We start from the raw sequence: 15,136 nt of genomic DNA, 5'->3' as shown, positions 1-15,136 counted from the left end.
GGGGAGATGTGGCCCCACTCCTCCCGGGGAGGGCGGGCTGGACAGAAGCCTAGAGGGCCTGTCCTGCATAAAGCAATGGTGTGATCGAGTGAGATCAAGGTTTGATCTTAGGACTTGGCTGGGGGGGGGAGGGGGTGATAGGCGGGGCGGGGGTACTTCTCGCCATGGGGTGCACAGCCCCCCTGCCTACCGTGGGCGTGGGTGCCGCCGCTAGGGCCCCGCCGGCCCTTCCCAGCTCGCCGCCTTCCTGTCGCACCTGCGGTCGTGGTGGTGTAACGGCCCGGCCCTCCCAGCCCCGGCACGTGGCCTGGGGTGATGCTATCTCTAACTCGGTATTTTTAACTCGTTTTTCCAGAGGATGTGGCTTCTGTGGGAGAGCTTCAAAGGGTGCCCCACTTGCCCCTCGCGGGAGCCATGACGTCATGGAAATGGGAGGGGCCGCCCCAAGCCCCCTCAAACACCTGCACGGAAGTGGGAGACTTTTTCCACTTCCTGTCCTACATCTGGCTACTGACTCAATGTCTGACCTGCTTATTAATTTCAAAATATAGCTCTCAGTGTGATACTCAGAGGAAACCTTACTCATGTGTGTGTCTGGGTGAAACTAGGCCTGAGTCCCAGGTGGCAGGGCACTGGCCCGCCAGCCTCCTGGCCTCTCAGTCTATTCATTAACAGAGTGACAGTGGCCTGGGCTTGCAGACCTCCCCAGACCCACCCGTCAGTCAGAAGCTCTACTTCCCACAGGTTGCTCCCAGAGGTAGATGGAGAGAGAGTTTTAAGACAGGACATGTGGACAAAGTGAGGTGAATGGTAAGGTGACCTGCAGCCCTGGACCTGGGCGTGGTCCTTCAGTAGCAGGAGGGCTGATTCCTAGAAGCCCTGTGTGCCTTCCCATCCCCCAGGCTCTACTGGATGAGTGCCCACCCGAGGCTGCTCTGGCCAAGGGACCATCACTCAGGTTCTGCTTATCCTGATAGTTCTTGACAGGTTACTCTTAGCTCTTGGCTAAATTATGAAATACCTTCTCAGGAGGCTCAACAGTAAAGAATCTGCCTGCCAATGCAGGAGACACAGGAGACTCCGGTTCAGTCTCTGGGTCGAGAAAATCCCCTGGAGTAGGAAATGGCAACCCACTCCAGTTTTCTTGCTTGAAAAATTCCAAGGACAGCGTGGCAGGCTATAGTCCATGAGGTTGCAAAGAGTCAGACAAGACTGAGCGACCGCACATACACAAATTGTGAAAATGTGGCTCGCTGGGCCACCTTGTCTATTAATCCCCGTTTTCCTTTCTCTTATGCTCCCTCACCCACCATACACATATACATCTTCGCTCCTTCCCCAGTGCCTGATGAGCCCCCTGCCTCATTTATTTGTTCACTTGCTGCTTAAGTGTATATTAAACATCAGTTGTGTGCCAGGCACTGTGCTGGGTGTTACAGACACACGGATGAACACCATATACTTCCCATTCCAAGGAGCTCATAGTTGAATGGATTTTCTTGCTGAGGTATTACCTGATAACTAAAGTGATATCTGTTAAAGGCTTTACATGTGACCCCCTGGGGGTTAGATTTTATGGGCAAACCAAGAAGAAAACAATTCTTTAAGACTCAGATGGCTCCCCCTCCAATGGTGGGTCATGGTGAGGGGTGCTTTGTTGGGGCTGAGAACCCACCCAAGTGTTCCTGAAGCACATACTGGCTTAGCCTGCCCTTTTCTTGACCAGATCATGATTCCATTTGGACTCAGGGGGCAGATTTCTGGGTGAAGCGACAGAGAATTCTCTAGAATCTTGGGCTTGGGTCCAGAGAAGTCATTTGGTCCCTTTTTCTGCCTCCAGGGTTGGCCTGAGCTTAAGTCTTTTGGGGGCAGTAGGATGTCTGTCCAGAGAATTCTGCTCTGCAACTGACCTTGGGGGCACATTCCACCCTGGGATGGCATGGCTGTCCCTCCCTGAGGCTGGCCCCTGCTGCTGAGGACTGGGGCTCTTCAGGGCTGGGCCTTCTCAGGGACTTGGTGACCATGTCTTCAGGTTTCCTCAGCAGCCTTTTCCCTCCACACTGAACACTGTCTTGTCCCTTACTGCATGGAGGGATCTGCTGCAGTGGCCCTCAGCCCAGCGCTGCCCTCCTAGTGGGCATAGGCACCCTTCCCCAGGCCTCCTCACAAGGCCACTTCAATCCCCTCTGACACCCTGGTGGGGCCTGGGCCAGACGTGAGAACAGAATGGACACAGCCGCCGAGGACTCCGCATCACCCCTTCAGCACTCTTGCTTAGTTGGCTGTCGGCTTAACAGCCTCAGACCTGAGAGAATGTTCTTGGTGGGATAGAGGAATCTGGATTTGAGATGGGAAACTTCCCCAAGCTGATGCTGACCCTGTTTTCCAGATGGCCTCTTACCTACCTGAGGCCTTGTCACTCTCAGCTTGGGCTGGGCCTGGAAGCAGCAGGCCTTCCTCCCTCCGTGGGTCTGGGAGGATCCCTGGGCACTCTTGCCGCATCCCTTCCTAGCTCCTCAGGTGGCTTCAGGGGTCCAGTGACTGCAGGGCCCAACGTTTGAGGACCCTGAGCTGGCATGACTCCACAGGCTCCCTTGGTCTCCTTCCACCTGGGCCTCCTCTGCAGTTCTTGGAGGGGTCTGTCTTTGGCCCCTTTACTGCCTTTCAGAGTCCCTGCCCATGTCCTCTGCCACAAGCCCCATTTCCCCTTCATCCTCAGCATCTTTGCAGCCAACTCTCAGGAGCAGACCTGCCTCCCCAGCCACCCACACAGTCTTTTGCCTGGATCTTATGTATACAGACCAAAGTGGATTACTATTTTAGGAGGAAAAAAAAAAAAAGACCTAATTTGCCTAAAGTTTTTAACAGTTGATAAAGGCTTGCTCTGTTAACCTTCCCAGGGGCATTTTCATTTAATATGGGGAAGAGAATGCTTTAATTAAAAGAAATTCCCAATGGTGGAGTCTCTGGCATTGTGTTCGACTGATGAGGAGGCAGTTTTGAGTTCCCTGCAGGTGGTAACTCTTCTTCTGGGCGTGAGAGTGACCTGCTATGATGGGATTTCCTCTGAGATCTTTCCCTTTAGTGATCTTTAAAGGCACTTGTATTTAGGCTGCACATGAGGCTGCTCAGAGACCACTGGGGTTTCTGTGACTATCCTTGGTAGGGCTGCCAGTATTGAACATGGTTCTTAACCTCTATAGAAGCCATAGAATCAGAGATGAGGGGAGCTGGAGGCAGCCTCCAGTCCTAAGTGGCATAGGTTTTACAGGTGGTGATCCTGGAACTCGCGGACGGGAGGGACACGCTGATGTTACCTATTGAGCTGGTGGCTCCATCCTTGTAAAAAGCCACAGACCTGAATTGTAGCCGGAAGGATTTGCTTGTTTCTGGCTGTGTGGTCAGAGACACAAAGGTGAACTGTAGATGTATTTGGGGCTAGAACCCCCTCCCACTCCTACACCAGGAATTGGTAAGCACTGGGCTCCAGTCTTGAGAGTGGTAATTGTGAGGTGGATGGCTGAGTGGTGTCTGGGGGGTGCCCCCCTTTCCTAAGCACCCCAGGAAAGGTGCTAAGACAGCAGGAGGCTCAGGAGAATCCAAGGGGACCCCGTCTCCTGTCTTCTAGGTGAGGGCTTGAGACGCCTACTCTCCTTGGCCAACTCCCTGGGCTTGAGAGGAGAGAGCTCATCTCTGCTTTCCTTGTTCTCACATTCAGGGTTGTGGGAGCAGAAAGTCTGGCTAGGGTCACCCTCTTCTCCCCCTTTTCCCCACTCCTAGACTGATACTCCAAGGGGCTGAGCCTCTGGTGGGCATCCAGGCAGTGGAGTGGTAGGTGGTCCCCAGCCATGAGCTTGTAGAGCAATGCACAGTTTCAGTGGGAATCCAGTCTGAAAGGAAAGGCAAAGGAAATGTTTCTTCAGGACAAGAGACAGTGGGTGGCCTTTTGGGGACACTTGCTGTGTGGCCCCTGTCTGCCAGATTTCAGCTACCGGTCACTACCACCCATGTCCATGGGCCTCCTGCTATGAGCTGCCCAGTGGCAGAGCAGGGGTCCAGGCTTTTAAGCGGGTTTTCCTGGCCCCCAGCACAGCCTTCTCAGTGGAATTTTTTGGAGGTTTTTCCAGGAAAAGGTGGACTTAAGCAGCTTGTTGAGTTAGGCCCGCCGAAAGTCCTCATGGATAGATGGCTTGGTTTCTTTCTGCCCAGCTAGTGATCCACAGCAAGCTGAAAATGACCTGGACCAAACTCAGTCAAACAGAAGCACAGTCTCTTCCAAATCGCTTTTATTGAAGCCGTGGCAGCAGAATATACAATGTGGCTCGGATACACAGCAGAGCAGGGCCTAGATCGTGAAAAGATAATTTTTCCCCACATGTTGGGGAAAAGGGTGATATATATTTTTTTATGAACACTATGTAAAAAAATATAAACAACACACAACATTCTCCAGGAGCTAGAGCCCAGGAGAACCCACTGGGGATCCACCATCCAGTGGGACATCAGAGGCAGTCTCTGGGGGGTGGGGGTGGGGAGGGAGTGTCCCCACAGCCAGGAGAGGCTGCAGCAGCCCCCCGACTTTGCCAAGAATGCCAGGCAGTGACAAGCAGCAGTGAGGAAGAGAGTGGGTGGCAGCCGTGCTGGGCAGCTTGTCAGCATCTTGATCACCAGTATCTGGAGGATCCAGTTGGTGTTATGGCCAGCCAGGCCAGAGAGGAGGAGGGAGCCTTCTCATCCATGGGGGCAGAGAGTGCGCCTCTCTGCTTGAAGAGGGAGAGGAAGGGCGACGAGGAGCAAGGGGCGAGGAAGCACGGGGCTCTCAGGTTGTCGGTGACCTGGGATGAGGAAGAACAGGGTCAGGCTGCATAGTGATGAGATTCAGGACAGTCAGGGATGTGATGAGGATGCTTCTGTTTGTAGAGTTCTAGGGGCAAATGGACCCAGAGTTCTTTTTGATGAGATGGTCTTGTCAGTGGGATGACCTGGGACACTGGGGGAAAGGGTCTGGAGATTCTAGTCAGATTTAGGGTGGATAACAAATACAATACTGCCTCACCACATTGGGGTTAGAGGACCTGAGGAAAGGAATGGGGGGCCCCATAAAATTTGCAATGAATGGGGTACAATGGAAGGCATAGGTATGAGTGAGTCTGGGCCCTAAGTGTCTCCTAAGTTCCACTCATTAGCTGTGTGGCCTTGATGTTCCTTGGCCTCAGTTTCTTTATTCCCAAAATGAGGATAACAGCAACTGTTCCTCATACTTTTTAGGTGAGACGTGGCTTAAAGGAAGTGACCAATGTCACCTGAGGAGTGTATTGTGTTTCTTAAGTATCTGGGGCCATTGCTATTAACAAGAGGAATCATGAACAGGAAAAGAGGAGTCTGGTGGGTCCAGACTTAGGCCCTAAAAGCAAGAGCCTGGGGGAAGTTCCTTTTCAGAGCTTGGGGACCCGCCCCCAGGGCCCCACCGTCTGGCTGAGATGTCAGCTCACCTCAACTGGACCAGAGCCGCAGCGTCATGAGCAGATTAAACCCGACCACCTTCAGGAGGAGGATGCGGAACACTATCACTGACAGGTTTTGGGAGTTTAGGTTTATATCTGCAAAAACAAGGAGCAACAGCAGTCATGGCACAGGTCTGCACAGCCCCTGTGACACCGAAAGCAGGGTGGGGAGTATGGTGAGCTTCAGTGCCTGGATCTGCCTCTCCCTTTGAGCTTTGGTGCACCATCCCCTCATAAACATATCTGTACATCCCTCTAGGGTCAACATGGGCTTCCCAGGGGGCACAGTGGTAAAGATTCTGTCTGCCAATGCAGGGGACGCAAGAGATGCGGGTTTGATTCCTGGGTTGGGAAGATCTCCTAGAGTAAGAAATGGCAACCCATTCCGGTATTCTTGCCTGGAAAATTCCATGGACAGAAGAGCCTGGTGGGCTGCAGTCCATGGGGTTGCAAAGAGTCGGACACCACTTAGTGACTGAGCACGCACGCACCAGTGTCAACAGCATTTCATTTCCAAAGGGAAACACTAACAGCGCTTACTCTCTGATTTAGGGCTGAGCCTCTCAGTGGATGGGGATGGTGAATGCTCAGAACTTGGCACACGCAACACCCTGGGTCAGTGCCCCTTAGTGAGAATCTAGTGGTGGAACCACAAGAGGGATGAAAGTGAAAGTGAAAGTCGCTCAGTCGTGTCCGACTCTTTGCGACCCCATGGACTATGCAGTCCAGGGAATTCTCCAGGCCAGAATGCTGGAGTGGGTTACCTTTTCCTTCTCCAGGGGATCTTCTCAACCCAGGGATTGAACCCAAGTCTCCCACATTACAGGTGGATTCTTTACCGGCTGAGCCACAAGGGAAGCCCAAGAATACTGGAGGGGGTAGCCTATTCCTTCTTCAGTGGATCTTCCCGACCCAGGGATCGAACCCAGGTCTCCTGCATTGCAGGTGGATTCTTTACCAACTGAGCCACAAGGGAAGCCCAAGAGGGATGACTCAGTACAAATGACTCAAATGGAAATGAACGTGGGCCCAGAGTAGGTGGTGAGGAATGGTGGAGATCTTTGAGAGCCAAGGTCACTGCCCACGTGAGTTTTGCTGCTCTTCTTGAAAGAAGGCAAAACCCCCAGGCTATGGAGGGAGAGCATCCTTGGGAAGACCTGGTTAGTCTAGGGCTTTATGTGAACTGGTCTGAGATTTCCCAGCTGGGCCACCCAGAAGCTCTCTTGATCTCTGTGGACAGTGGAGCCACTGAAAGGAATACAGAGGCCTGGGAATGAGTCATTGGGCTAGCAAAACTAGACTTATCCTCGAAGTTCTTAGAGTGGAAAAGAAAATTAGAGATGGTGAGAGGAATCTAGGGATTCAAGAATGTCCCCAGGCAGCTTTGAACGGGGCTTGAACTGCTATTCTTTTCCTTAGAACTTCATTCCTAGATCCACATGTTCCTTCACACTGCCTCTATTCCGTCTGGGTGATTGTGGGTTCGTCGTTTCCCCAGACCTGTGTGAAGCCAGGATGGGCCCCTTCCTTACCTGTTTCAAAGCTTTTCTCTACCAGCTTGGCATTACAGGGGATTTCTAAAAAGAGAAATAAAGACATTTTTCTTAGAGTCCTGAGCATTCTGACTTCCCACCCCAGAAGCCTTTCCATGCCTCCTTGTGGAGAGATCTGGAAGGAATTTGTCCCACATGGGACCACCTGTTGAGGCCACCACTGACCCTCGAAAGACCAGCACCCTGGCTTCTAGGCACCATTTCATTTACTTAATACTGGTTGTGCTAAGCGCATGTTACATGACACAAGGAGCCATCAGAGCCCACCCTTGGGTGAGTTCCAATCTGGAGTCTCATAGAGGAAGTAAGGCAGACACAGTGAGAAGTGCCATAAGGGGTACAGGTGTTTCATCTGTCCCACAGGGTTTTGACCCCTGAACCCCAAATCTGTTTGCTTGTTTTTTCTGACTCAGTACATGGCATTATCATTGACCCAGCTGCTCAGAAAGAAAATCCAGCCACATTCCTCAATTCCCTCTTTTCCTTTTCAGTCCTGCATGGTTCTAGCTTTGAATCCCAAATAGTGTTGAGCTTTTAACTCCCCTGCCACAGGGACTTCCCTGATGGTCCAGTGACCAAGACTCTGTGCTCCCAATGCAGGGGGCCTGGGTTCTATCCCTGGTTGGGGAACTAGATCCCACAAGAGTTCAAATGTCCTAACTAAGGCCCAGTGCCTTAGTTAAAGAAATAAAAAACAAAATATCAAATGAATAACTCCCCTGCCACAACCCCATCCTGGCCCCCATCATCTCTCTGCTGCAGGAGCTTCTTTTCCGTTTGCACTCTCGGCTCCTACAATCCATTTTCCACTCTAGTCAGGGTGGTTAAAAAAAAAATTATTTATTTATTTTGGCTGTGCCAGACGTTCCTTGCTGCTCAGTCTTTCTCTAGTTGCAGCGAGCGGGAGCTACTCTCTAGTTTTGGTGTCAAAGCTTCTCACTGTGGTGGCTTCTTGTTGAGGAGCACGGGCTGTAGGGTGCACAGGCTTTAATAGTTGCAACACATGGGCTCAGTAGTTTTGGCTCCTGGGCTCTAGAGCACAGGCTCAGTATTTGTGGCACACGGGGCTTAGTTGCTCCATGGCATGTGGGACTTCCTGAACAGGGATCTGCCTGCCAGTGGGTTCATCGGCAGTGCAGGCAGATCCTTTACCACTGAGCCACTGGGGAAGTCCCCAGAATGATTTTTTTTTTATAAAGTAAATTGGGTGTCATTCGCCTGCTTATAGGCAACCAATATCTCCTCACTGTACCAAACAGTGTCTCCCGCTCATGACGGGCAAGGCTCTGTGATCTGGCTCCGGCCTATCTCTTCCATCTCATCTTCTCCTGCCCTTTGCCTTTCTCACTGTGCTCCTGACTCTGTAAGGTCCTTTCTCTTCTTATGGTTGGTACCTCCTTAGCCTTGAAATCTCAGCTCAGATAGCATTTCCCCAGAGGGCCCTTCTCTGACTTTTGTCCGTAGGGTGGCTATTTCCCCAACTCCAAGTTAAAGCAAGTGTGATAATCTGGAGTTCTTTAGATTTCTGCTTGTTGATGGTTGGTCTCCCCCAACTGGAATGGGGCTTGCTCAGAGCAGACCCCTCATCGTATGCATTTCTTCCTCCATGGCAGCACCGGGCATATTATACAGGCACAATCAGCAACTGCTGAGTGAATGAATGAATGAGGTTAGGAGCTGGGAAAGTCCTTTGGCCAAGAGGGAGGAGTAAAAGGAGGGATCTGGGAGAAGCACACCGGAGCCTGGAGGAGCAGTGAGGGGCTGAGCAGAGGCAGGGGGTGGGGACTCAGAGAGGGTGAGCTTCAGGGCCCTCGCGCTCTCAGGCCTCTTCCCCCTCTGCTATTTGTCGAGGACGTTCTGTGACCTGCCTGGATGGGGCTCACTGATGCTCAGGAATGAGAAGGGAGGGGTCTTTGCTGACAGTTGATGAGGTTGAGACCACCAATCAGAGCAGCTTTTAGATGTCACAAACCTGAGCCCTGGGCACAAATGAGCCTCTGGATGGAGGAGACAACTTAGAGCAGAACCCAGGCTGCACTCACCCAAGCTGGAGGCGAAGGGAATGGTCTCGTTGAAGGTGTCTGTGCATCCAGCATCGCTGGTGTTTCCCCAAGTCACTATCCCGTTGCTCTTGGATCCCAGGATCTCCATGTTGAGCACGGTGCTGTTTGTTTTGTGCACCGTGCTCCCCTCGGACCCCATGATTTGTTCCATGTTGACTTGATTTGAATCAAAATCGGTGAATAGGCAGACAGAAGTGTCACTGGATTGGGGGCTTCTCAGCTGGTACACAGTGGGGTTGGGGTCCTTGACTTCTGTGGACCAAAAGGACCCAGGTTAGGAGATGGTTGTTTTCCTCCTCCCTCCAACCAAGGCCTGAGTCCAGATGCCAGTGATGGGCAAGAATAGGGCTATATGGGGCTGGCAAGTCACATTCTCAGGTTTGAGGTGGGAAAGAACATTCTAGAAACCTTCTGCTCACAACGGACAGGACTCAGGGACAGGCACAAACTACAGGTCCTGGCCAAGAGACCAGGCTCTCAGTGAACACACTCTGCCAGGCCCTGCCTACCATTCAAGGAAACTAGCAATTCAGGGCTACTTAAGGATGCTGCCCATTTTTCTACTTAATAGGAACTTTTGCAAAAGCTCAGAAGGCCTAGGAAGCAACAACATAGTTCTGGCAGGACAAAGCAAGCACAGAAAAGAGACCCAGCAAAGCAAGCCACATGTCTTAGAGTCTAGGGTGGTCTCCCCGTCTTGGGCTGGTGTTGACAGGAGTGTGATGTTTGTAATAGGCTGGCATGAACTTGGAAGATGGGCCACATCACCAGGAGATTTCTCTCACTAATAAAAGCTTTAGGCTCTAAATCAGAACCCTTGTGTCTAAGCCCTGGCTCTCCCATTTACTAGCTACAAGGCTTTGAGCAATTCATACCAGCTCCTTGAGTCTCAGGAATTTCATCTGTCAAGTGGGGATATTGCCTCATCTTTTTTCCTGACCAGGCTCTTCTGAGAAGCTATGAGAGTTTCTCCATATAAAGTTATATTTAATAAACTGAAATAATTTTAGTAATTGCAGCTCTTGATACTGCCAGTAGATTGCCATGATAACTGCGCTACCCAGTAACACACAGTTTCTATTCTTCCGCCCCAGGAAAGCAGGAGCTTCGGGAGGCTTTTCTTTAGTGCTGAGAAGACTCCTCAGTATTTTCATGGGATTCTGTGTTTTTAAAGCAACCCCCAGTGTTTATTCTTTCAGACCTCCTGCGTTTCAGGGAGGAAGCAGAGGTTTACTAGGAGGATTAACACGTTGGGGCCACCCAACAAGTTTACAGCAGAGCTGGGATGGCAGCTTCCGGGGCCCGTGGTTCTCTGCTCCCCTAGCTTTCTCACCACACAGGCAAAGTCTTGCAGACCAGTGATGTAGGACGCACCCCGTGTGCTGAGCCAGTCAGGGTGGCCTTGGCAATGCAGATATCCAGCTGGATGGAAACTAGGGGAATCAGCCCTTAGCTTGGCCTTGGGATGCTCAATCAAGGCAGAGCTGCCTATGGGTAGGGTTGTCCATGGTCACCTGTGAGCCACACCCAAAGCTCTGGCTTCAAAGGATTCTGCCTGCTCCCCTCCAATCTCCATGTGCCTGAGAGGACGACATCACTGTGGGTTAAGGATTTATGGCAGAATTCTTTTGCTGGGAGGGGAGAGTCGGGAAGCCATTAGCTAATACCACACCCCAGTGGATGTGTCAGTCGTTAGCAGGAGTCATGGGTGGGACCAGAGAGGGTGATGTGGAAGGGTGTGGAAGTGCTGAGAGAATGTGGCCACAAGAAAGCTGAGGTTAAAGTGCCACCAGACACAGTTTGACCTCAGAGGGAGAAAGGGGTTTGTTATGGGGGCCAGACACCTGACTTTGAGACCTGGTTAAACTCTCGCTTAGATCCTAGAGCCAGTGGCTGTCAGTCTGGAGAGGGTCTAGACCATGCTGTCCAGTGTGATAGTCTTTAGCTACACTAACCAACATCAAGCAAACTCCGGGAGATAGAGAAGGACAGGGAAGCCTGGTGTGCTGCAGTCCATGGGGTCACAAAGAGTCGGATACGACTGAACAACAACAAACATCAAGTAAAATTAAAAATTCAGTTAGCAATTAAACCTTCATGTTGAGACCCCAGTAGCCACATGTGGCTGATGCCTACGGTGTAGGACAGTGCAGGTTGACAGAGTATTTCCATTGTCACAGAAAGTTCTATTGGACGGCATTGGTCTGGAGGATGCAATGCCACGGACCGCAAGGAAAGGCTGAGGGGGCTGAGAGTGAGACTTAAAGCCAACTGAGATCCGTGCAGGGTGATACCAGGGCAGGCTTACTGTTGCTCAACTTTGCTAGTGAGAAATCAAAATGAAAGAGCAGTTAGTGAAGTCAGAGAATTGGGGTGATTTTTAGCCTCTCTCAATTCTTGTTTTTACTAGTTGATACCCTTGGGCTTTCCCCATGTGCATTTTTGCTGTTGTTTCTCTGCCCAGCTTCCTTACCCCTGGTTTCCTTCTTAGTCACCCTCTCCTGCTCCCCCCACTTCAGTTTTTTCTTTGAGCTCATCATCCAAATGAGCTGTCTATAATGTGGAGCTGATCGAGTCACTTTCTGTTCAAAATACTCCAGAGACTCCTATCGCCTATAGGATAATGCCCATACTCCGTGGCACAGCATTTGGTGGTTGCCACGATTTGGAGCGCTTGAATTTCCTCTCTCAAGTCCTTTATATGCCCTGTATGAGTACAGGTGGACAAAACTCTTCATCCTGGCTCCCTGGAATATAAGCTCTGTGATAACTAGGACCTGTCCCTAGATCACTGCTATGTCCCTAGTCTTTGCCATATGCTAGGTGCTTAAGAAATAATTGTGGGATAAATAAGCAGCCTAGTGACCGTCAGATTTGGAAAATTCCTATTAATTAGATTTTGGGTCAAAAAACCTGGATATTGATCCCTAAACTTGGCTTTTTAAAGCCCTCTTTAAAAAAAAAAAAAAAAAAAAGCCCTCTTTTAGGGACTTAGGTGGTGGTCCAATGGCTAAGAATGAGCTCCCAGTGCTGGGAGTCAAGGTTTGATCCCTGATCAGGGAGCTAGACCCCACATGGCATAACTGAGAGTTAGTGTGGTACAGCTAAAGATATTGCGTACTACAGCCAAGACGCGGCTCAGTCAAGCAAATCAATAAAAATAAACACTAAAGAAGAAGTCCTTAAAAAATGAAGCCCCTTTTACTTTTATCCCCAGGTACCTCAATGCAACATTTTTGTCTGAAAACAAAGAATGAGTCATTATTAATCTGGAGATCTTTAGGGGTCCATCTGCCAGAGCCCCAGGAGAAAAACATCCTGTTCCACTTTAGTAAGATAAACGCCTCCTACCACTGATGACATCTCAGAAGGTAGGCTTAGCAAGACTGGATCAACTTTTCAGTGTGGAAGTCCAGCTATTTCTAGATCCTCATCATTCATTTTAATTCAGAATTAGCCACAGAAGCACACGTTCCAAGGCTCTAGGTTCTAAGATCCCCAGGGCACAGCAATGATGGAAAGCTCCCATACCACCAAATCTGTGTTTGGAAGTTGGGCACCAGGAACCCTAAATGTGAGTGAGCAGTACTGACTGAGTTTGAGTCCCACTGAGGCCCTCGTGAGCGTCAGGAAGCAGTGAACCTTCAGAGACATACCTGGAGTGATGGAGACTCTGGTTCCCTTGCCAAACTGCATCTGGGAGCCAACACCTCCATCTCACTCTCACTGTCTTCATTACAGAAAGCCTTAGGTTTCCCCTCCTCTGACGGATGGGCTCTTACAGCCCACTGAGCAACAAAGGGGGGTGGTCTAGGCCATGAACTGTCCATGGGAAGAACTGGCCTCTCTCACCTTCACCTCTGGTCTGCATTTCTGAATTGTTTCCCTGTTTCCCAGTGGCTGGCCTTGGGCCTAATGGTCTATACTATCCTGAAGGCTCTAGCATTCCTTTTCTCCATTGTCTCTGAAGGCATCTTTGGCTTTCTCTCCATCTAACTTCATTATCAGAGTGTTTACTTGGCCAAAATGCACATGCCTTGTTCATTCCTGAGATCATGCCCTCTTTCTTGGTGTTTCTTATGCCTGGAAGTCCCCTCATCTCCTTGCTTTGCCCAAATAGATCTTAATTTATCCTTTAGCCTCAACAATTCTTTCTACTTCATAAAACCTTTTCCATGTAGCCCGACTTTTCAGCCAGAACCCCATTTCTCTGAATCTCTACCGTGCCTGTTATCATCATCAGCTGGTTGATACAAAAATGGTTTTCAGGTTGCAAAATTTACAATATCTTGGTCTCTTTGACTAGTTTTTATACTGTTTGGAGACAGTTCAAGCATCTGTCTTAGATATTCATACTCAGTCTCACATTTTATAGAATGATGGCCACAGAGAAGGCATTTAAAGTTATCTGCTGAATGATTAAAGTCAAATTTTAATGTGATTGACCTAGAGAGACACAGATTTTCAAGATCAAGAGGGTTGCCTTTTCCATTCACAGAGGCCTCTGTAAGACAGTTATAACACTCACAGTTAGCCTTGCCATAGTAATACCAAGATCTCCAGGGAAAAGGTTAGTGATACTAGTTCATGAGGTTGCAAATGGTGCCGCCTGGAATGACTCACCAGATATTATGGACACTTGGGTTCCTTTCCCAAAAGTGAGTTTACCGATCGCTCCTCCTGTATTCACACTGCTGGGGACACCATTACAGAAACTCACTGGCCCTGGCTCCTACTTCATTGAGAAACACTGGTCTCTCAGAGGGGACAGAGGATCACACTCTTTAGAGTTAGACCTTCTGCTCTTCTGTGTTGAATCTTTGTCTCTTATCCTTTTCTTCCTGCCCCATCCTGCTATAGTGCCCTGGATTGGGGGTTCTGATTCCCATAAACACAGAATTTAGTAGACAACCCACCCTGCTCAGGACAATAGTGTCTTGGATCCTCTCGTGAAAGGTCCAGGACTCCTTGCCCATCATCTGACTCATGATTTTTCAGGTTCTGGCCCAAGGGTGTTTCCTGAGCATTGAGTGCAGGATGAGAGGATGTTCTGGGATGAGTGGAAAGAACCTTTTGGGACTCGACAGGAGAAAGCACCTGGGCTCAACTGGGCATCTCAGACAAAGAAGAATTAGCTGTCAATGTCCACCTTTGCCCCACATTACTTACTTGGATGGACATTCAGTCTGGTCCCTGCTCCAAACTTTAACTTATTGGTGCCGAATCTCCACTGAGGGTAAGGTCTTTGCAATAACCGTCCTGACATTAACCTGCTGGAACCTACCAGGCTCTGAGGGCACCATCTGAGAAGGGACCCTGGCTTTTTTTCTTATGTTTCCTATTTCCCATGGAAATTGTTCCTCTTTCCCTTTATAATAATGAAGCTTTAGAATAACAAAGCCTTCATGATGATGATGATAATAATTATTAATATTATTTAGAAAAGCTGTCAATTATTGATTACTTGCTATATGCCGAGCATTATCTCATATTATGATGTGGTAATTTTTATTTTTCTGTTGAGAAAGTGAAGACTTAATTAGCTGGAGAGGACAAATCCAGACTCCCCCCAAGGTCTGCTAGCCTTCTAAGCTATGCTGTGAACCCTACACCATCCTGCCTCCATACCTTGTCATATTTGCCATTCACATAGGGGTCTGGGTCATTTTTACCCTGGGAGCAGTTCAAAATTCTACTCAATCTCAGAGAGGAAGATTCTGTGAGCAGCTATGCCCACACTAAGCTCGTTAGTCCATCCAGGGAATTTAGCTACCTGCTGCAATAAAAGAGAATTTGTGTTTGCCATTAACTCATCTCTTTCCCCCAAGAGCATTTAGCTAATTTCCTGAATGCTCAGATTATCTGGTGCTGATATGATCTGTTTCACTTGAAAGCACCAAGTATCTGCAACTCTTTTTATGTTTCCGTAAATTGTTCTGCTCAGGTTTTCATTTACCCAGCTGGCTCTTGGCACTTCTACTTTAACGTGAGAAATGGGAGCATTTCAAGTTACCAG

General features: G+C 49.6%; 1 gene segment (V, D, J or C); it reads right to left on the bottom strand.

Moving 5' to 3' along the window:
* Positions 1 to 4,269: 4,269 nt before the first annotated feature.
* The window catches only part of LOC147365092 (T-cell receptor alpha chain constant-like), a 63,235-nt gene continuing 52,368 nt past the window's right edge, over positions 4,270 to 15,136 (bottom strand). Inside the window, 4 exon segments of the C gene segment in view lie at positions 4,270 to 4,835; positions 5,493 to 5,600; positions 7,037 to 7,081; positions 9,100 to 9,372. Of these exon segments, the coding sequence occupies positions 5,494 to 5,600; positions 7,037 to 7,081; positions 9,100 to 9,372 (425 nt within the window).

Source organism: Bos grunniens, chromosome 10 (genome assembly GCF_055505025.1).
Source record: "Bos grunniens cultivar Pamir isolate PY7600 chromosome 10, Bosgru_T2T1.0, whole genome shotgun sequence".
In the NCBI taxonomy this organism is placed as follows: Eukaryota; Metazoa; Chordata; class Mammalia; order Artiodactyla; family Bovidae; genus Bos; species Bos grunniens.
The sequence above is the reverse complement of the archived record's forward strand: the minus strand, read 5'-3'. Positions and strand labels throughout refer to the sequence as shown.